Source organism: Nothobranchius furzeri, chromosome 1 (genome assembly GCF_043380555.1).
Source record: "Nothobranchius furzeri strain GRZ-AD chromosome 1, NfurGRZ-RIMD1, whole genome shotgun sequence".
NCBI lineage: Eukaryota > Metazoa > Chordata > Actinopteri > Cyprinodontiformes > Nothobranchiidae > Nothobranchius > Nothobranchius furzeri.
Window position 1 is genome coordinate 69,073,913 of NC_091741.1, and position 23,868 is coordinate 69,097,780.

A 23,868-nucleotide genomic window follows, 5' to 3' on the forward strand; every position below is an offset into this window, starting at 1 on the left:
GATATATGCAGATATCTGTTCGTTAGTATGGTTGATAAATGAGGCCCCTGGTTTTGGGAGGAACTGCCCTGCATGTTTTAGCTGTTTCCCTGCTCCAGCACACTTGACTGAATGACACCACTACAGCATGCCCTTTATAAGTTGGTCACATGCCTAAAAATCAGCCATTGAGTCAAACCAGGTATGTTGGTGCAGAAAAATATAGAAAGCATGAAAGTTGGGCTTTGGGGACCTGATCTACACTTAAGCGTATTTATTTATCAGATACTTTTAACCAAAGACCATTACCAGAACTATTCCATGCATGCTTAATGAAAATATGCAAAGTCCACACAGAAAGTCTGCAGGAGGGATTCTTCACTGAGAAGCAATGTTGTTAACAGTGTTGTGCCCGATGCATCGACATATATACTGGACAATCCGTGTCCATAGGCTCCAATTCTAAGTTTTTGTGCCAAAATGGGAGGTGGCCACCACCGCCATTTTGACTGTGTCATAGGTTCCATCAAGCCCAGACAATTCCATAAAAGGGAAAAGAGGTGGAGCTGAGAGTGGGGCTGCAAGGCTGGGATCAAATGACGACACCCGTCGAACTGAAGTAATGTAATCACCTCAACTGGCTCTTTTCGACGTGGAGGAGCAGCAGATCGACTCCGAGCCCCTCCAGGATGACCAATCTTCTCACCCTATCTCTAAGAAAGAGCCCAGACACCCTGTGGAAAAACTCATTTTGGCCGCTTGTATCTGTGATCTCGTTCTTTGGTAACTACCCAAAACTTGTGACCATAGGTGAGGGTAGGAACGACAATCGGCCAGTAAATTGAGAGCTTTGCCTTCTGCTCAGCTCTCTTCACCACGACAGACCGGTACAATGCCCACATCACTGCAGACGCAGCACCAATCTGCCTATTGATCTCACGCTCCATCTTTCCCTCACTTGTAAACAAGACCTGATAAAAATAAATTTGTGCTGCAGAGACTCAGAAATAATTCTAATTAGGAATTATTGTCTAACATTTTATTTAATTTTAAAAATGATATTTACATAATACTCCATAATACTACATTATGCAAATACCCTTCTAAAAGTGAACAACCAATATGAGATTGATTTTATACACAATGATATTTCCATAATGATAAATTATGTAAAATACTCAGACAGAAACAAAACATCCCTTCCTTTCTCCTCTCTTGAATAAAACAGTTATTTTATCTCTTTAGCTCCTTTAACATCCAGCTGTCATCTGAGAGAGGCCAGAACTGAATCTGTTTAGGATCACAATGTTCTCTAAAGTTTACAACATGCCTGCTAAGAATGAACATATAAAAAATAAAAAATAAACTCTCTTGAGAGTACATTCATGTTTGTCACATCAAACGTCTCTGGTTACCTCTAAATAAAACTTTAACTTGTGACACATGTTGACTTTGTTCACTGGCATTTAAAAGCTGCTGACTCATCAACCCGATGTGGCGTAACTAAAGGTCAGAGTTTAGACTTTTAAAGGCCACAAATGCTCCAAAGCCTTCATGTATCGTGTTGCTGGTGGCTCCAAATCAACTTTTCTTTTCCAAAAGGGTATTTCAGCAGTTTTAAAAACCTAAAAAAGACAAACATCAGGACATTTTGTTGTGACGCGATTCATTACCTCTGTGAAGCTGAATGACTGAGCTGATTAAACTGTAGGAAGGTAAAGCTGTCATAAAGTTCTCTTTCTATAATTCAAATAATCACTTATTGCAGGAAATAGTTGTCCATTTAGCAGAAAACTATCTGTTTTATTATAAAAAATATGTTTGACTAGGGGAGTGACAAAGATAAAAGTAAACACAAGGCATGATAATAAACCTGGCATTAGAACCACATCATCACTGTAACAATCATTAAACTCCACAGCAGCATCCACTTAAACCTTTCAGTTTGATCATCAACATCATCAGTCATCAAACTGCTAATCAGTTTGCTTTAGATTTACCTGTTATGATTTATGACCATCAGCAGCATCACTGAGGCAGAGTGGCCAGATTCCTCCTTCAGCTGTGGACACGCATTGGGCTAAAACTGAATTAGACTCAAATCGTTCACAGGAGGTTGTTGGTGCTTCGGCAAGTTACTCACTGTTTGAGATTACTGATTCATTTTAATCAAGGAAGTGATGTTTTGTACTTGTGACGACCCTCGTCCCCTCGGTCCATCCTCTCTTTTCAACCTGAGCCTCTTGTCCCCACTGCCGAGGATTCAGCACCAGGAACAGCGCCTGAACCTGCTTGCTTACACTCTCCAGCGCCCCAGCGCCAATTCAGGACCTCGGAGAGAGGCACGCCAGAGAAGACAGCTGATCTTCATCAGCTATCAAGCGGCCGACAGACTTTAAAAGAGGAGCGAAGCAGACAGTCAGTAGAAGCCAAGATTAGCCTGTGTTTCTCCTGAGCTCATAGACACTTGATGCTAAGGTTAAATCTTTGCGGTACGGGTTAGGGTGTTTTCTATAAGGAATAGGCTTAGTTTCCTCATTTGTAGGATTTAGCCAACACAGGGTCAGTTTTCTAATTTCGGTGTTTTTATCCCCATTGGTCTTTGGGCCGGGGATTTTTCTGTTAGGTGGTTGTTGTTTAAGGTTGGCAAAAAGCCAAAAAGAGCACACGTCACCCCTCTGTTCATTGAGCTCCACTGGCTACCGCTAGCAGCATGCATCCAATTCAAATGGCTAACACTAGCATACAAAGTCCGAGATGGTACGGCTCCCATCTACCTGAATCCTCTTGCAAAGGCTTACGTCTCGGCCCGACCGCTCCGGTCATCACAGGATCATCGGCTAGCAGTGCCTACACCACGCTCAGGACAATCCAGACTCTTCTCATGCGTCGTTCCACAAATGTGGAATGACCTTCCAAGCACTACCAGAACAGGGGCTTCCTTTGCAATTTTCAAGAAACTCCTGAAGACCCTGCTCTTCAGAGAGCATCTTCTTAACTAGCGCCCTCCCTGCACCCATCCCCCTCTCTACTGTCCACTCCTTGTTCCCTCCTCTCCATGATTGATGTCAAGTTGTTGCTGTTATTGTTGTTGTTAACCTCAAGGGCAACATGCCGATTATCACTTGTAAGTCGCTTTGGACAAAGCGTCTGCTGAATACATAAACATAAACATAATTTCATGGAACTGCAAACTCTCACTGGATCTCTTACCTGTGTGCACCACACTTGACTGAATAAAGAATGATGCTAATCCTGTTCCTGTTGCTGATAATTGACTCCAATTTATATTCAAGAATAAAACACTGGAAAATAATCAATGAATAACGATAATACATGTTGCTTTAGTGGAAACGATGATCATATTGAATGTACAAGAACTCGGGTGTTTTGGAGCAACTTTCTAGACTGGATACAACTTCTGATTGAAATCCATCTTCCATCTCACAAGACTAAGGGTGTTTTTCAATGTCAAGGTGACTAGCCTTGCGAGGCGATGTCTTGCGAGGCCAGGCGCCTTGTTTACGAGGGCACTGTCCTTCCATGGTCAGAGAAAACGGTTAAATGGAACAGACTTGCGTCACGTGGCCGCGGTTTCAACAGCGGTCATGTAACGCCACGTGACAGGGGAGACAACATTACATTTATACGTATAAGTGTCAATATAAATATATAATGAGCGTTTTACTTTTTAAATTGTGTAAATGTTTATTAAATAAAAAAATATACGTGAGTTACTACCCGCTAGCCACCGAAGCTGCAGCTACTAAGCAACTAACCAACCATAGATAAATTCTTTGGATCTAAAAAAAAAAACATTTTAAATTAGCTGACTTACTTTTAAACTAGAAATTTGTCCCTGAAGTTGCTGCCGGCTTCTGATTCGCTGTCCTTTTGAAAATACCGCAGTGTATTGTGGGTAATTTTTGACCAAGGCTAGGCTACAAGACACCTCCGGTGTATCCTTGCTCAGCTAGCTAAATGGCTAACAAACACGCCTTGGTAGAACATGAACATTGGAACACCTCTTGGCGGTTCCTGATGACGTATCTCCTAGGCAACTGGGGCGGGGCCAAGACATCAAGGTGAGGTTCCTTGGCATTGAGAAAAACCCTGTGTCACTTTTGGAACTCTTCTTCAAGACAAGAACAAAGAGCAGTACTTTAATTTAGTCCTCTCTCTTGCCATATTTTTCAACAATTAATGCTTAATATCTCCAAACTTTAAACACTTTACAAGTTCAGACAAGTAGAGAAATGGCCATTTTGTAATTTGTTGTGCTTTAAACCCTCAGATGTATAAATAACAAATGATTTGTATTAAGTTCTAAAATCTTAAACCATAAACTGTGGTTCCTGTGGTATTGTACTTCAACTAAAGTCAAACAAATTTACTCATGCACTCTCTCACACACACACACACAAACACACACACACACACACACACACACACACACACACACACACACACACACACACACACACACTTGTGTGTGTATTAATATTTTCAAACATCAGCCACACTGTGTGCTTTGAATCCAAGTCTGTGTTTGTCTTCATTTCCTAGGTGTGTGTATTTTTGTACACACACCAAAACTAACAGGGTATTTGTACTTTTCATTTTGTTTTCCAACCATGTCTCCTTCATACTCCCCATCTTCGCCCGGCTGACTACGATACTGATCAGCAGCTCCCTGATAAAGCGACAGCGCTGACTGCAATACGTGTTTATGAATTGCTAATGGAGCTATTTATCATGCCGTACGACACTGTGTACCATATTGAAAGTCACGCTTAGTGGTTTTACATTTAGAAGGTGAAAATTTAAATGCAATTGACTGTATCGTGTCACTTTAATGTATGTAAGATTAATACAGTGGTGGTGCTCTCCTCCCATAAACTCATCAGGAACCACAACTAATGCTGCAAATTTGTTTTTATATTTAGTTTTCATCAAAGTGATGGAGCAAAAACGTGAACATGTTTCCCTTTAGATCAGGATTAGGTTTGTGTAACGATTTGTAAGTGGTTACTTTTAATAAATTATAATATTAAGGTTTTCAATAAAATGTAATATTCAATGAAAATATGGATTGTCAATATTATTGAGCCTCTAATATTTGATTGATGATTAAACTAGGTACTTTGGGTAGTGCCAGGTTACATAGTACCATATTAACATTAATATGTTAATACACTGATAATATGTGAATGTAACTGAAGATAAACCATTAATGAAATCACTAAGTAGACTAATTTAGTGTACTTAAGTCATGAAATAATAAACATTTATGTTGATCAATTAATATTTATTAAATCACTTTATATAGAACGTTAATTGTAGATAACACAGAATATGATTGTAAACCTGTAGAGTGAAAAAAAATAATTTTATTCTAAAGAGTAAAAGTGTCTTCTTTTGCATGGAATCTTGGAGTTGCAGCTCAGATAAGGGAGTTAGGAGAAGGAATTTATTAAGGCTTAGTTTCCAGATGGTGCCACATGGAATGGTTTTGGTACAGGGAAGAACACAACATTCCTAGTAGGAAGGCTGCTGGACACCTGACTGTCTATTTGGCCTCTGACATTGTTGTGGACAAATAACCTTGTTGGCCTTTCTCAACGTTACATTTGGAATGATTAACGTCTTGATAGCTCTAAAATAAAAACAGAAGAGAAGAGGAATATCGGACTGAACTCTCTCCTTATAAGATGAAATCTGTTCCTGGAAAGACAAAAATGTCCCTACACCAAGATAAATTATTCCTAGGAGTCATAGCTCGCAAGCATGTTCTCAGTCCTGAAGAGTTTAAATCAGGCAGATCCAAATTATTAAAAACTCCCATTATAATTTCATTATTTCATACATTTTAAATCAGTCAAGTTAAAGCTAAAAAAGTTCAACAGATTTTAGGATCAGTTACGTGACTTCTGAACACTTTATTTTGTATGCAGAATTTAAAATAACCAATCCTTCCAACAAAGTAATGATGTGAATGGAAATATTTCTGTTTTGGTCGGTTTTGTTACTTGTTTATTTAAATAAACAATTGAATTTGTGGCTGCAGCTTAATGAAATAAAACAATATTGATACAGAAGAAATTCCAAACATTTTGACACAGCTGATTTGCCTATACAGTTTTGGAAAACCATATTTTTTATCTTATCCTCCAAGTTATCTAATTTCCAAAGTCTCAGTCAGTAAATAATGGAGGAATTTGTCTTTTAAACAATTTAGTGTATTTTTATAAAATCAGATTGCTGTAGAATATTTCTGAAAACTTATTGAACTAAATATACTATTTCTGATCAAATATAGATTTTCATAAAATGTTTGAATATTTTATATTTGAGGATCTGCTTCAATATCGTCTTTCTCCCGTTCATCATTTCTGATGGTGAGATTGGTTGGGGCAATAAATGTCCTCCACAATTTTCCAGAGAAATTTTTGTTTAAAACTACAAAATATATTCAGTATCATAAGTGTTATCATCACTGTTACCATGAATATTAAGATTATGTCTAAAAAACAACAGATTTTACCTAAAAATCTTCATAATTTCTTTTACTTGTTCAAGGCATATATGTTCAAATATGTCAGATTTGACTTTCATGATAAGATTTCACCAACTTCATTGGCACATTTACAACACATGTATCTTTATTTAGCACAACAAGTCAACCTAGTCATATGTATGGTCCTACTCAACCTCTCCGCTCTGCAGAGAAAGATCTATTGGTCGAGCCCAGGTTTAACTGCAAGTCTCGAGGGGAGCGAGCCTTTGCAACTCTTGCCCCAAGACTGTGGAACAAACTCCCATTAGACATTTAACAGTCGTCTGGAATTTTAAAGCTAAATTGAATGGAATATTACAAATCTAGTATTCTTTTGGTTTTATTGTTATTTTCTGGTAATATTCTTGGAATGTTTTTATTTATTTTTTATTGTTTTTAGGCATTATGTGCATTTTGATTTCATTGTTTTAGTATTTTTATGTCTTATGACATCCATTTTTAGTATGGTCTTATTGTTGTCTCTTATTGTAATGTATATGATTTATGATTTAATCATGTATTGCACTTTAGGCAGCCTTGGCTGGCAGCATTATGGTGCTTTATTAATAAATAAATGAAATAAAATGAACCTTGTGATGTGAGAATTTCATAAACCTAGCATTGTTATTCCATCTTTTAGTTCTTTTACGGCAAGATGTTAGCGTTGCTAGTTTTAGAGATCTGACCGTAAACACGATAGAAGACCGAGGCGTTTTCTGGCTCTGCAGACACACCAGTATTTGGCGTGTTATAGCCTCAAACTGATGGCTGGAATGGCGTCATGGCGCAAACCGTGACTAGCTTGATCTCTGATGATTGTTTGGATAAAATCCCGTAATCGTGAGAGTTTGTGAAAAGGCACTCCAACGTCATTTACGATGTGAGTGGAAGTGTCTAAATATAGACGTTGGCCCTATAAAGGGTTAACTTTATTTTGTTACATTTTCATTGTCAAGAACACAAAGGTGGAAATATTCTCACCCATGTCTGACAAATAATATTGTGAGCATGGTTCAACTGTCTATTTTGTTAAATCAGGCTGTGCAGCATCGCATCACCAGTAAGCCGCTCTTTCGCTGAACTCTGAATGTACACTTCCTGGAAATTTTAATGGAAGCTGTCAAGAAAAAGCTGTTTTTTAGCTTTGATTAAAAAATACATGAATACTCTGTGTGACCGTAACTGTATTCAATTCAAAATAATTTAAATAATAAAAATGCCTTGTTGACTTTCATGTCGGCTTTTTGAAACCTAGTGTGCAGAATTCTGTCTAATCAAGTTAAAACTCTTTTTATTTTCCAGCTTAGCGGCGTCCAAAGAAGCTGCGGCGAGGAAAGCTGCCTCCCCGATGCCTCCTTCAGAGTTTCTGGACAAACTCATGGGCAAGGTTTCAGGTTACGATGCCAGAATCCGACCAAATTTTAAAGGTAGGAGATGCCACCAAGACTCAGTGGGATAAGGCAGGAATGTAGCCAAAGATTGCCCAGAAAACATGTGTTGTGTCTGCATCCGATTAATGTCTCTAAATGCATTTTAGCAAAGACTCCCTCCAGTTAAAGGTTTGTATGTTCCGTTTTGACTGAGAAAAAAAATAAGTCTAACGTGCATAAGTGTTGCTCAACTCATGTGCTCATTGTTTAACAATTTCAGTGTTTTTGGTTTGTTCTCAATCTCTTGATCTCTTTTGTTTGCCCTTTGCAGTTTGGAACAAAGGTAATTCTTCACAACGCTCAAATTGCTAAAAAAAATAGAATTTCTGGTGTTAGACCTCATTTTGCTTTATTTTTTTAACACAAATTCCCAGTCCTGCACTTTAAGCTCAAATAAAATGGCACAAACAGCATCCCCGTCAACACGTTTCAGGATGTGTAGTTGTCATGATGCTAGTTGGCTACATTCCTTGGTATCCACACAGTATCCTGAGTGCTTGTTTGGTGGTCAAGGTAATGCGCCTCCCTCCTGCCAGCGTGCTGCTGAACATGATCTCATATTGACGATGCTGCTGATGATAATCAATTATTCTATAGCGACCTCTCCCTGAATGTTAGCCCCCTATAAAGACACATGTCAGAGGTTTCTCTAACAAACTGTCTCTCATTAGGAACACATTATATCAACTTTTCCATCCTCAGAGAACTGAAGAAACTCCATATCCATCAAACTGCATGAAAAATGCAACTTGTGATTAAATCATTTGAGGAGTTATGGGCAGAAAAGAAGCAGGCTGAAATTTCATGAAAATTATTTTATTAGAAGCTTTTAAATATTCATTTATTTCCTCTAAGGACCTAAAATGTGCATAGAAGTTATTTAATAAAGACTTCTCAAGTCGATATGAATCTTATTTGTTGTTTTAGTGAAATTACTTGCCTGAATTTATTTATATTTATCATCTATTATGTATATTTGTTCAACCACAAGTGTCCATCTCAAAGGATTGATGAAACCCAGGAATTAAGATCAAAATTTGAACCTTTAGGCCAGTATCTCATTGAGCTGCAGCTGTTGGCGATTAGTCAGTCATTTTCAAGACAGTGAGTAAATGTTCATTTAGAATCACACTGAAGTGGTATGTTCAGCCCTTTTTCAAGTAGAGTGCTGCCACATATGAATTTATTGTAACCATTTTGGGACTCCTGAGCACATTTTAGCTGTAATTCAGTCCAAAATATGTTATTCACGGCACAGATTTATACTCTCAAAATGTTCTCTCACTTCTCTCACTTTCTGAGTTGGATAATAAACAGAGAAGAGTTTAGGATGATGATTTTATTTTTTGAGAAATTAGATTAAGCAATTTTTTTGAGGCTAGTGTTTTCAATATGTCGCTAACAGTTACAGCTCAGCATAAAACTGGCTTTAGTTCTTTTTTGTTATTTTGTGTGATATTTACTTTAGTAGCACAGGTTAGCATGGAGTTCAGAGCAGAACCATCCAGTCTTCGTCATCCATGTCATGATCCTGTAGGTTTTAGTTGATGTTCTCTGCTCTGACATGCCTGACTCAGTGGTTTGTGTGTCTTCTAGTTCTACAGAATTCTGTTTATCACTCTTTCTTTCATGTCAGATGTGTAGGGAAACATCTAAAACATGCAGGATAGTGGCCCTCAAGGGTCAGAATTGAACACCTAAATGTCACAAGTCCTTGAACTTTTGCTTCATCTTATTCTTTTACATTTTCCTACTGTTTCTTCCCCCTAGAGAAGTGAAATACATGCGTCCACGCATCTTGTTTACCGCTGATTATTACGAGACAGAGAACCATTGATGGGTGGTCCTTTTCTCCTAAATGCTGCCGTGGACTTTTCCTTTCCTCTGAACTCATTATGTTACATCCCATTATATGGTGATCTGTGAGATATTTCAGCTAATGCCAGACCGAATTGCAGGAGTCTTAGCGTGACTAAGTGTCTATTATTAATCCTGCAGTGGCTGCAAAACAGCTGAAAACCCCAGACGTGCTCAGAATTTACTCCAGTGTTTGTTGGGAGTCCATTTAGAAGAACGTCTCTGGTTTTTAAATGTGATTCTCTTTGGCCCAGGTTTGCATCAGTCCAGTGTGATTTACTGAAGCCACTGCTGCACTGACCTTTTTTAAAGATCAGGTTTTAAATAAGAAGGTATTTGAATTTACTGCTTTGGTGTTTTTCATTTTTCTAATGTGATGTCATAAAAAGTTTAATACAAATGAAAGTGCTCTGGCTTTATGTGCATGGAATAATAATAATCCCACCGCTGATAACAGTTATAGTAATCAATGATTAGGCATTTCTGGAATGTTATTAGAAAGCATTTCTAAAACAAAGACCTTATTTCATAGCTACGGATTTTAATGACTGGCTGCTCATTTCTAGTTGAGCTCTTAGTTCATTGCATCAGTGACTGTCAGCAGGTGGCGCTTGATGAGAATTTCCAGACTGTCAAGGCTGTCAACAGAGTAGAAGAGCATGAACTTTGAGTTCTTCAGTTTATTGGGTAAATTGTTTGTGTCCCCTCTCCTCTAAAAGATAAACAAACAATTTTAAATAAAGGTTGGCAGCTTTGCTTCTCAAAACCTCATGAGGAAAACATAATTCACAGCATATGGTTCCGTCTGAAACAAGGTCTCCTAAAGCTCAACACATTTGAATAATTTCTCAGTCAGCAAATTGTGAAAAAATAATACAAAAGCATCAATATGCATTAGACTGAGGAGATATTGAAAATATTGGAACAGCAACACTGAAATAAATATAAAATGCTTATCTTAGGAAAAAGTTAATGCTGCTGTTATGCAGAAACATAAAAAATAATAACTTTTTTATTAAAGAAAATGGAGAAGCTAAGTAGCTAGTCTTCCACTTGACAATAAGCTGAAGCTGGAAAGCAGCATGAACCCAAATCACAATAAGTGTAGAAAACTGAAAAGTCTTGTTTTGGGACCGAAGAGAAGTCACACCCACAGAAACCTTTGAAAATCAGTAAATGATAAAATAAATAAAGTTTATTTTGTTCAAAGTATTTTTAAGTTAACAACAAAGTGTCCCAAAAGTTATATCTTTACGGTGATCGAAAAGTTATTAGCACGTAGAGAAAAAATATGGCTTACAACACAGAACATTTGTCAAATGCATGTTTCAGTGTCAATTTGCATTCACACCATGGGATTTTGTTGGAAACTCACGGCTTCACGGACATATTTTACTTATATATGCAAAACAAAACACTCCAAATTAGGAATAAAATAAAACTTACTTGTCACCGACACAAAATAAAAGTGACAATGCAAAAATACTGTGGAGTAACACTGAATTGGTCCTTAGAGTATGGGATTAGATTTGTGCCAATAGGATCAAGAAAAAACACTTTGGAGATCAAACAAAAATTAAGAAATTGACAGAACAAAAATATTGACTAATGGAAAAAAAATGTTTTAAAAGTAAAACTTACGATCTGAATCAACTTCTTAAAATGAGTAATAAAATATGTTTCCTTTTTCTGTTTGCCCCTATGTATTTTTGTTATCAAATGCCTTTGTTTCATTCTTGCCTCTCAGAGCTTTGCTCACTACCAGATTTGCACTTACACTTTTGGCTTTCTCTGTTGCAATCCCTGAGTTTTTGGTTGCAATTCTGACACAACTCTTTCAGCAGGGTGGGACTTCTGAGAAGTCCTCTCCCATAGGACAGTGTTATCTCTTGAGTGACAGTTCAGTGACCCGGAAGTGATGTAGCCTCCAAAATTTTTCTTTTCCCACCTCGGTCAACAACATGAATTTTGAGCCCCAAACACGTTATTTCTGCTGTCTGTAGTGTCTACTGAGGATCTAAAGTGAGTATTGATAATATATTTTATCTTTTCTTAGGCACTCTTAGTTAATCTGTAAGTTAAGCCACTTTTTAAGTTGGCTTTAACCAGACATTAGCTCACTAGCTAGCTGCTAAGCTAGCCTCCAGGACAATGCTCTATTGCTGCAGAGAGTGTTGGGTATTTTCTTTAATCAATTCAGGCGTACCTCAAAGGAAGTCCAACACACACAAGGGGGTTAGAGATATTAGGTTTTAGGTTATCAATACCATTTACCAATAAACACCAATAATCAACAACCAGATTTAGCAAAATCGGAGAGAAGGAAGATACACAACAATGGGATGTCAGTTCGGTCTCTTGACGAGCAGAAGATCGCAAAAAGGTTTCATTCAAAAGTGACATAGCACACACACATTAAAGATAAACACACCCACCCCCTTCACAGAAAGCAAACTTTCCCAGGTTCTTGGTATAACAGAGAAACGTGCCGTCTGGACTTCATTAGGGAGCTTTTTGTGATAACAGATCTGCAGACTTACAAGGCCGAACTTCCCTGCCGGAGGCGCGGAATAATAATATGAACAAGGAATGAATCTTCGTTTGAATTAAAAAACACCAGATGGTACCCAGACAAAATAATTTCCATACATCCAATACTATTTTTATCCAACATCCCCCCCCCCCCCCCCCCCCCCCGTTCAAACGAAGTTCATCCGAACAAACTGGTATAATAAAAACAATAACAACAATCCTGTGATCATGGGTAATGGTCACAGAAACTGCAGTTTACACTGTAGAAATCGTAATGAAAGTAGCTTAATTAGGAAAAATATGAACTAAGGCATCCGTCATGAGCTTGTCAACCATTCTCTTACCTCAAACAAGGCTTAAACACAGCTTAAAACTAAGCAAGCATGACCATGATAAAGGTAACAGAAACAAACATTGTCATAAAAACCGACACCAATTCCTTTTTTTCTTTATGACAGCCAATCTATGAAGCATGGGAAGCATCAGGGGGCTTTAGTAGCTCCAATTGGGGCAGAGTTGAGGGTCAAAGGCTTATCAGTGGGGTTTTAGTGGGACTGAAGTGGGGGCAGATCACGTTGGGATGGTGTTGCACTTTCGGTGAGATGAAACAGAATAGTCCTGGTCGTGGGGCCGTCGATGTGAGGGGCTTTGTGTTTGTAGGTGGGGAAAGGACAAAGGGTCATCACAGACCCAGACTCTCTTGCTTCAGCTCGAATGTCCTCGTAGGAACGCCCGTCCTCATGCAACATGAGGCGGGGGGAAGGGAGCCAATCTGCACTTTGGGCCACACCAGTTGTGTGGCAGGAGAGAGAGCCATTCTGAGCAAAAGGCTTGTGCCAGCTACTCTGATGATGTTATAGCAACGTGGGATCCTGTGACGGCTGGGACAGTGAGGGGTTCTTTTTGGACAGGTAGCTATGAAACCAGACGGGAGATTTGGGGTACTGGATTTTGACATCGTTGGAGGCAGGTCACAGCATCGTGTGGACGGACCCCCCCCGGGGGGGGGGTGTCTCAACCACCAGGTGTCGTTTCCGTTGTTCCTCCCAACTGCTGCTGTTTACTCTCGTTCCGTCAGGTGCTGAGGGTCGGTTCCAGGGTAGAGTGCGATCACCAAACATCAGCAATGGTGTCGTGGATGGACCCTGCAAGCTTAAGGCAGATTGTTTACTTATCTGACGTCCTCGGTGAGCTCGCATAAGGATGGCACAGTCGTGGTGGTCCCCTCAGCAGCAGTTGAAGGGATGAGATGAGTGACTTTGATGCCCCATCTGGTTGCAGCATTTGCAGCAGGACCCCAATCTCCTCGGTTTCACAGTCTGTAGCGAGAAAGCACAAAAGAGTTCTGCGAGATCACTGTGGAATGTGACTTGTCTTCAGCAACGACCATCCAATATTCTCTCTAAGCAGTCCAATCGGGACCCCCCAGTGGGCCTGAAATTCACCAGAAACTGACCACCACAGTCCACATGATATCATCCTAAGCTAAAATCAAGACCACACACACATGTGAGGTCAGCATACAAACAGGACTGAGATGGACAGGAAATGACCTGAGATAGTCTTTTATGAGTTAAAAAGGACCATGAAATACAAACAAAACCTAGCACTGATTTCCCCCTGAACATAAATGTTTGAACAGCAAAAAATAAAATAATAAAAATAAACACAATGTCATATCAAAAGACCTGAGCTCCACTCCTCAGTGTAGCCAGAGCGCTCCTGTGCTGGGCTCAGACATGCCTCCTGTCCATAAAAACAGTTTACATTCTGGGCATACTGAATGTGGGGGCAGATATCATGTCCAGAGGTAGCCCTCGGCACTCGGAATGGAGTCTCCACCCCGATCTAGTATCCTAGATCTGGGACAAGTTCAGGAGGGTGGACGTGGACCTGTTTGCATCCCACAGGAACACATACAGCAGACTATGGTTCTCCCTGAGCCCGCAAGATCTTCCCCCGCTAGGCGTGGATGCTTTCACTCACAAACCCTGGCCCAGGCTCCTGTTTTACCCCTTCCCACCAGTTCCTTTGATTCCCCGTCTCCTGCTCCGGATCAGGCAAGAACGACTATCTGTGATCCTGGTGGCTCCCCTCCGCAGCACAGCCTCCTGGTTTCCAGAGTTACAGCTGCTGATGATGTCACGCCCGTGGCGTCTGCCTTGGAGAGAGGATGCGCTCCTACAGGCAGGAAGAGCCATCAAGCATCCACCAATCCTAGGCCAGCATCTCTGGGTCTGGCTGCTGAATGGATGTGTCTGATGACACTCGGGTTATCACATGACGTGGTCCAAACCATACAGAACACTCGCGCTTCATCCACAATGGCTGCTTATTCCGCCAAATGGGCTGTGTTCCAGCACTGGTGTGAGGATTGGGGCTTGATCACAAACTACAGTTTCTTTAGTCCAGAAGATCAGAAACTATGAGATAATCCAGTCAGGGAGCAGGCAGGTGGCAAGGTTCAGAAGCGAGGTCAGGATCTTGAGGTTTAGGCAGGGTTTAGAATGCTGGAGAATCTACTAGTGAATGCTTTCAATAATCTGGCACTGGCTTGGTGTTCTTCCTGATGTTATATAGAAGTGGTTGCAGGTGGAGCTGATGAGTTAATATGAGACAGGTGGTCTGGATGAGGTAGATGATGAGCTGGTTGCTGGGGAAACTAGGCCTGGCTGGAGCGGTGGCATGACAGAAGCAAGCGGTGCTCGCTGCCCCCTTTTCATGGGGTCAGGACCCGCCAAGAAGGCGGACGTACACAAAAGCTCTTCAACGATGGGTTAAGGGGACGGCATTAATCCAATAGGCAATGGCTTAAAGGGCTACGCTATACTCATAGAATCTGGAGTTACAATACGTAACCAACAATCTCCAAAGTGTTTTTCTTGATCCTATTGGCACAAATCTAATCCCATATTAGAGGCATTTTACATGAGTTACAACTCATAAGTAATAGTGTTCTTATTTTGCTTTAGATTTGTTCATAAGTTATATCAGATTTTAGTAAGTCAAACATTTTTAAAGGTTTTCCAATGACTCCAGAAGGAGTTTCACATTTCTAACTAAAAACTAAACAAAATGGTTCCAGTTGTGCACAATGCCAATTCTAAAAAAAACTGTCATGCTAAATTTTGCTAATCAACCTCATAAAACTTTTCCTTTCAACCTAGACATCTAAAATATGATTTTCTACAGCTGTGCTGCTTGCACCTAACCTGTGTACATCACATTCTCACTGGTAGCAGGTTGTTAATGATGCATTCACCCCTAGAATGCCCAACAGCTGAGGGCAGATTTTCTGTGTAAAATACATCAGATTTGTGTATTTCTGCAATATCTAGATGTTTGATTTTCAGTGACGATTTGGTGTGAAGTTACAGTCCAATGTGTGCTGTAGTTGTTTGGTTTTAAACATCATGTGTCATTCCTCGGTTTGAATACTGGCCCAGCTTGTTGTCTTTCAGCAACACAATGAAGCAGAAGCGGCTTTAGGGTGTTTTTAAACATGGTGTGAGTTAAACTGCAGACTTTGAATGCAGTTAAATAGATCCTAAACAAAATGGTCAACAATACTGAATATGGATCAGTGTGAGTTCTCCCACCAACCAAGTGACAAAGACATTTATTATAGTGTCATAAAATTATGTTTTACTCCATTGAGCTGGCCTGGATGGATGTAATAAAAAGGATTAGTCAACTTGAGCATTTACCTGTGAAAGTGAATTAAATAAAACGCTTAAAGCCAGCTGGCATTTGGACAAACCATGTTTTATGGATTGAAGGATTGATTTTCTTGATACTCATTGCTTTTAGTTTTAGAACACAGTATAATCCAGTTTAGCTGTACTTTCAGCTTACTGGCCAAGAGTTTGAGATACAACTGTTGGCAAACTAAAGGATTTTTAATCTTTTTTAAATACAACAATGCATAAATGCTTTAAAAGTCTCATCTTAAAAAGTTAAACTAATTCTGATCAAACATGTTTATGTTTATGTTCATGTATTTAGCAGACACTTTTGTCCAAAGCGACTTACAAGTGATAATCGGCATGTTGCCCTTGAGGCTAACAACAACAATAACAACAACAAACATCAAACTAAGTTCATGAAAACTTCACTCCAGTGCTGCTCGTTTGTTTTGGGGCATTTGAAAGTTGCAGCTGAATAACAACTGCATAAAATATTTTTCTTATAAGCAGGTTGATTGCTCATCTGCTATTCCTACGCAGTTTAGGCTCTCATGAGATCATCTATCCTTTCATTATTCCTCCCTCCTCTAATGGTTACCCCACCCCACCCCACCCTTCCATCCTTTATTCACATTTTGAAACATGGCCTTAAGTTTCAATAATTCCCTCATTTGATTTGTGTTCAGGCAGTTATTGTATTCTCTTTACCTTCAATCATGTTTTTTTTCTACATATCCAGCTTTGTCTTTAAACGCTGGGTCCTCTTATGCAAAGAAATTTGCTCTAAAATCCTATTCCATACACAATCTAACCTCTCTCATCCTCACATTTTCCTTTATTCAACTCTTACCTTCCCATCCCATCGGTTTCCTGGAACAAAGCTGGAACCTGCTATACCTGGCTGACCAGATGGGCAGGCAACACTTGAGCGCTTGGAGTAGAGGGACAGTGCTCAGCTTTCAAACAGCAGCACCAAGCATTTCTCATATTGTACTCATCATAATGAATGACCACGTCGTGCTGGAAGATAAATGACTGAGGGTGAAATATATTGGATTCAGATGAGAAAAGGTGTGTTTACTGGTGTAACCGTGTGCTTTGGTCAGAACCGCAGCTAAACCCCATTTCTTTCTTTCTGCCATAACTTTGTCCATCCTCATCACTCAAGCTAATTAGTAGTGAGGATGATGGCAGTGACCAGACCTCTAGTTTTTTTTCTCTGAGTGATGAATCGGCGGCAAAAGTGGCTCAGGGGTTAGGAGTTCACCTTGCAATTGGTGGGTTGCCGGCTCAAACCCAGGTTCCATCACTCGTTTTGTCCTTGGGAAAGATACTTCACCTTCCTTGTCTGCTAGTGGTGGTTGGAGGGAGCAATGGTGTCCTGTGTATGAGGGCCTCACTTCTGTCAGTGCACCCAAGGGCAGCTGTGGCTACATAGTAGCTCATCACCATCAGCGTGTGAATGTGTGTGTGCATGATTCACTGTAGTGTAAAGTGCTTTGGAGTCCTCTGACTCAGAAAGGTGCAACACAAGTGCAGGTCTTTATTATTTTTTAACAATAATAATAAGGCTGCAGGGTGCGGAGTCTCAGGTGGAGTGTCACTGCAACCGTCAACTCCCCCTAGGGTAGGTGCCTTTCCCACCCCAGGATGAAGTGATCCTACTGCAGAGAAGACACAGACTCTGTGGGTGTCACTGACCTTGGAGGTACTGAATCGACTGGTCACTCTGGCAGCACCGTTGTAGTTAACAACACCTAAAGAGGGAATGACATGAACACGAAAGAGAGCACGGAGCTCAGGAATGGAATCAAGCCCAACAGAAGAAGGTAGATGAGCTGTCGGATCAGAAAGGTACAGGATCATCCTGCTCATAGCAGGGTCCTGGGTCTGAAGACTGACAAGCAGGGGTGGACTGACCTTCTGGAGCACCGGGAGCCGTCCCGGTGGGCCGACAGTGTGGGCAGGGCCGTTGGGCCGGTGTCAGACTCGAAGACTGGGTTCGGGAGGAAGAGCGTTTATTATACAGACGGTGGGCTGAAAGCGGTGCTGGAAAGGCTGACGGATGAGGTCTGAGGAGGAAAGGTGGAGGTTTAGCTGTAGTAGCTTTGGAAATACTCTGATCATGGATCACGGTGGAACGATGACTGAGTGAAGAGCCGGTGTAGCGTCTTCCATATATAGACATCGATTGACGCAGGTGAAACGTGGAGGGAATCCCCGCGAGGGGCATGCTGGGTAATGTGGTCCAAGACGGAAGCCGGTCAGCTGGGAGAGCCCGGCCTGGGGGCTTGGACTCTGACAGCCGGTCTGACATTTATTAATTATTTCATTCGTTCATTCATCCACTCGTTGCGTTCGTCTTTCTCTCTTGCCCTCAGATTTCTTACAAATTGGGCCGGCCAATAGGTTGCTGAGGCTAGCAGTGTGTTGCCCACATCAAGATGTATTATTGGTCTGTTTCTCATTGTCATGGGCTGACTGGTTCAGGGCGCTGCGACAGGGCTGTCAATCTTAGGCAGCACAAACCAGGGTGGGCGGGGCCTCATCGCTAGTCGGCGGGAGTGATGGTTGGACAGTGCTGCGGTCGGACAGTTGATGTGGAAAATGGATAAGCCTAGGAAACGTTTGGGTGGCGCAGAAAAGTTGCGGCGAAAAAAATTGAAGTCTCTAGAGGTGGGAGCTGCTAAGTGTTCTAAGTTGACAGACCTATTTGGTCCTGGGCCGGCCTTTGTCACCACCCCAGCAGGTGGTGCTGGTGCGCCAGGAGAAGGGCCGACACATGCAGTAAGTAGCATTAGCATGGGGCTGGTTAGGTTACATTTTAAAACGTGTGTTCAATAACAAGTAGAAAAAGTTTAATATCTATAGCGGTCATCATGTAATATGAGCTAAAAGGCTGTGAGTGTTGATATTTGGTTTGATTTAGTTTTAGGTTGCTTGCTTATTTATTTCTATAGAAAATGTTTTAAAAAATGATACGCTCATTAAAACACCATTAAAAGAATATATTTTAAGATCTCTATCAATCTATATATACATATAATTATAAATAATTTTATAAGTAGTCTTATTTTATATTGGGTGTCTTAATGGCTGAAAATGGATAAAAAACAGTTACATTTTAAAGATTTGAGATTCTAGTGAAAAATAAAGAACATTTCTCCAAATGTTCTTTAATGTGATCATTATAATTCTAATGCTTACAACTTTATGTTTTTATTGTCTGCATTGCGTAGCCTATATCTTTATTAAATGTGCGTTTAGCTGTAAAGTGGTAATTCTCTCTAATGTGTACAGAGGTGGACATCAGTGCTGCAGTGAAATTCCCAAGATCAGTCTGCTTTGCTAACAAATATAGTTAAGTCTGACCTGCATTCTAAATAAATACCGTTAGGTGGAAACATCAGTAGGCATTGAGTTATTGATAAAATCCCTAACAGCCAGAATGGAAGAAGAGCATGATGGGTCATCCTGGATCTGAGCCTGTTCTGTGTATTTACCTACAGCAGGGGTGGGCAATTATTTTTTCCATGGGGCCACATGAGGGCCCATGGAAAAATTGTGGAGGGCCAGGCCAAAAGGCTGAAGTCAATTATGCATAATATTAATGGTATTTCTTTATAAAAAGCAGTAAATACCATTGTTTTTTCAAGCTGGTAAGAGTAGACTATATGTTATAAATGAGCAAAAAGGAAAAAGTGAGGTTGGCTTACAAAAATGTGATTTATTCAAATTTCCCAAGGCAATGGTAAACAAAGTGCGCATTTGTTTTTTGTTAAACATTTGTGACATATATTAGTTAACAGTTTCAGTCACATTCACTCCAAAACACATTCTGAGTTTCAAATATTGTTGGAAAGAGGTTCTTAGCATTCTACAGACACACAGTATTGTCTGTAAAATAAAATCACTGAACTGTGATCTTGAGAAAGAGGTTTAAAAAAAAGTGTCCCAGTTCACTGCTAGTTGCCTACATTTGTGGTCCAAACACCTTATTTTGTGTTTTTAAGCGATTTTTTTCTTATTCAGTGCGAGAAATCTCTCTGCTGGGCTTTAACGAGTGCATCAAAGTCAGGTTGAATGTCTGAGGTGGAGATGCGAAGCACAGCTGACAAATAATCATCACATTAATCAATCATTAATTAATCAATTAATCAATCACATAATCCACATTAATCTGGGTGCTAACTTTACTAGCATACTGTGCTAGCGATAGCAAGTCGGATGCTAACGCTTTAGTGCTGCTAATGCCTGTAAATCTAAAGTAAAGTTTGTCGACATCTTATAGTGATATAAAGCTTACCGCTCTGCTGCTGTATCCCGTTCCTGCCACATTCAGATGGAAATGACTCCTTTTAGATAGATGAAGCCCTCGGTACTTACTAGCCTGGGAGACACGAACGAAAGAACGAACCACGCGCGCACACACACACACAAACACAAACACACTACTTTTTCTTCTGTGTTTTTTTAGCAGTAGTGTCATCAGCTCCTGGGTTTAAATACTGCCACACCACCCTTCCTTAAAACGAGGAACAGTTTTGAGCTGTGTGGCTAAAATAACCAGACATTCTGCATTTTTCCAATAGGACTACAAAAAAGTTTTTTTTTGTCATCACTGCATCTGAGTTGTTTGCACAGGAAAGCACTAGTAGGCCTAGGTGTCATAATGAAAACATGACAGCCATTGGTGTTGTTGTGCACATGAACATTTAGTTCAATATGGACTAATATTTCTATTGTGGATTATTCTGTGGTTTGAAGTTATTTCCCCTTACAATGCAAAATGCTTTTCTTATTTGCCCAGACACAGGTCATGGGCAAGTCCAGCTGGTCAATTCAGGGAGAGAGCCAAACCAATACAGGCAACCCAAAGACAGCACCACCTGAGAAGGAAAAGACAGTAGAGAGTGAGGAGTATGCCAGCCCAAAGACAGCACCACCTGAGAAGGAAAAGACAGTAGAGAGTGAGGAGTATGCCAGCCCAAAGACAGCACCACCTGAGAAGGAAAAGACAGTAGAGAGTGAGGAGTATGCCAGCCCAAATACAGCACCACCTGTGAGGGAAACAGCTGTAAAGCACCAAGAATGTGACAATGAAATAACAGATTTTTTTTCACAACCTGATCAGAAAAATCTCCTATCGTTTCTAAATTACCATCCTAAGCAAAAAAGTACCAATCCTGTGGTGCAAAAAGTGTTTTGTAGCAGAGATGGTACCAGCAGAAAGTGGCTGACGTACTGTCCAGAGCGTCACATGCTGTATTGCTTCATCTGCATGGCATTTGGTAAGAGAACTGATAGTAGTCTGTTCATCAGTGGAATGTCAGAATGGAAGCATATACACCAGCGCACCGAGGAACATGAGAGAAGCAGTGCACACAGAAACTGTGCTGAAGCATACCTCTTGAAATCTGCCAGTGCCGATATCAGCAGTTTGTTTTGTGGCAGTCAGATGACCGCACACAGAGAGCAGGTCAAAAAAAGACGACAGGTTTTGGAGCGCATAATAGATGTCATCAAGGTTCTTGGGAAGAGGGGGCTTGCATACAGGAGGTCAGAAAATGAGGCAGCATATACCCTGGAAGACAACACAGTTGACCATGGAAATTTCCTTGAACTCATACTTCTACTGGGGAAGTACGATTTCTGTTTAAAAGAGCACCTGGATAGCTGCATTGAGGAAAGCAAAAAGTTACATTTGTCTGGAGGCACAAGAGGCAGAGGTTCCCTTGTAACTTTTCTCTCCAAAACCACAGTCAACTCAGTGATAGATGCAATTCACCATCTGATTCAAGAAAACATATCACATGAGATCAAGAAAGCAGGAATGTTTTCAGTTCAGCTGGACACAACACAGGACATCTCCTCTCAGGATCAGTGCTCTATTATTATGAGGTATGTTACTGATGTTGTTAATGAGAGGCTTGTTGCAGTGCTGAAGTGTAGTTCATCTACTGGACAGGCCTTTGTTGACATGCTGTCAGATGTTCTGGAAAAAATGGGCCTCAGCAAGACAATGTGCATTGGAAATGTGACCGATGGGGCATCAAACATGCAAGGCCATTATAAAGGATTCTCTTCACTATTGTCTGCACAATCACCAAACCAGGTGCATGTCTGGTGCTATGCACATGTGCTAAATCTGGTGCTTGCAAACACAACCCAGGTTGTTATTGAGAGCGGGTCCCTTTTTGCGCTCATCAATGGCATTGCTGTATTTATCAAAGAGTCACATCAAAGGATGAATGTGTGGGAAGAGACAGGCCAAAACAAAAGACGGAGAATCCTTGCTCCTATTGGTGAGACACGTTGGTGGGCCAAGCACGAGGCCCTGAAGAAGGTGTTTGGCTCCTTTGGAAAGCCAGAAAATGGTCTGTATGTCGATGTACTGTTGACATTATCAGCTATCCAGAAACGGACAACAGTAAAACCCTCCATCCGTGTCATGGCCAGAGGATATGCTGAGTCTTTGCTGAAGTATGAGACGATCTTAACAGCTCAAATCTTCCTTCGCATATTTGAGCATACCTCTCCATTGTCTAAGTACCTTCAGACAGCAGGATTGGACATCCTCTCTGCCCACAGAATGGTAGTATCAACACAGGATACACTGAAAAGCTTGGGAAGAGATTTTGAATCTGTAAAAAAAGCAGCAGACACATTTGTCAAGTGGACAAACACAAAAATCCAAGAGAAAGATGACATGGACATTGAAGTGGAGGCCACATTGCCACAAAAGAGGAAGAGGATGAAGAAAGTCTTGCCTGGAGAGATGGCTCAAGATGAAACCCTGGATGATGCAGAAAAATCCTATCAGGTGAATGTGCATAACCAGATCATGGACACCGCAATTGAAGCCATTCATAGGCGCTTTTTAATGCATGGGAATCTATATGCTGACTTGGCATGTCTGGATCCCAGACACTTCCCTCAGCTCTGTACCAATGCTCTTCCTCAGTCTGCTCTTCAAGATTTGAGCAAGTGCTTGCAAGGATTTGACAGCAGGGCAACTAAGGAAAATATACAGGCTGAATTGAAAAGCTTTGCACTCCAGTGGAACAGGTTGAAGGCATCCCCATTGGCAGAATACAAGGCAAGAACAGTACAAGATGGATCAGATGGCGAAGAGAACAACACAGAAGAGGTTGAGATTACTCCCATAAGCTGTTGCTCCTGCAAAGAATGCCCTCTGTGCTGCTACCAAATACTTTGTCGTTTCAACATGCTAACAGATGCATACCCTGTTCTAGGCCTTGCTTATAAATACCTCCTCACATTATCCCTTACACAGGTGGCTTGTGAGCGCACATTTTCCATCTTGAAGTTTATTAAAAACAGGCTCAGAAGCACCCTCTCATCCGATAAACTGGAGGCATTTATGTTGATGGCCTCGGAGAAAGACATTCTCATGGCTTTGGACTCTGACTCTGTGATGGATAGACTAGCAGAGAAGAGTGAGCTGCTTAAAAAGCTGCTCCACTGAATAGGGGGGAAATATTTAATAAAGTCGTCATCACACATTATAGATTTTGTAATTCCTTATTTGTTGTTTTAATGATCCTTTACATCCTTTCAGGAGACGCTGAAAAATTTGCCAACTTCTATGTAGTGTCCGTGGCTAATGTAGTGGGCCGGTCTGAAGAGAAAATTCCAGGGCCGAATTTTGGTCCCAGTCCACCCCTGCTGACAAGGTTGTTTTCAGAAAAGACAGGTTGAACAGACACAAAACCATTGGATGGTCGAGAGGTGGACGCGTTAGCAGCCTGAGCTCGAGTCATGACACACACATGGGGTGGCTCTGACCAAGAAGACACATCATCAG

At 40.7% G+C, this 23,868-nt stretch overlaps 1 protein-coding gene across 2 annotated transcripts in view; it reads left to right on the plus strand.

Annotated features, from left to right (window-relative positions):
* The window catches only part of glra1 (glycine receptor, alpha 1), a 209,743-nt gene that overhangs the window by 25,214 nt on the left and 160,661 nt on the right, over nt 1-23,868 (plus strand). For both annotated transcript variants that reach the window (XM_070549989.1, XM_015952019.3), the window contains exon 2: nt 7,838-7,962. In XM_070549989.1, the coding sequence (XP_070406090.1) occupies nt 7,838-7,962 (125 nt within the window). The remainder of the gene's footprint in view (nt 1-7,837; nt 7,963-23,868) is intronic.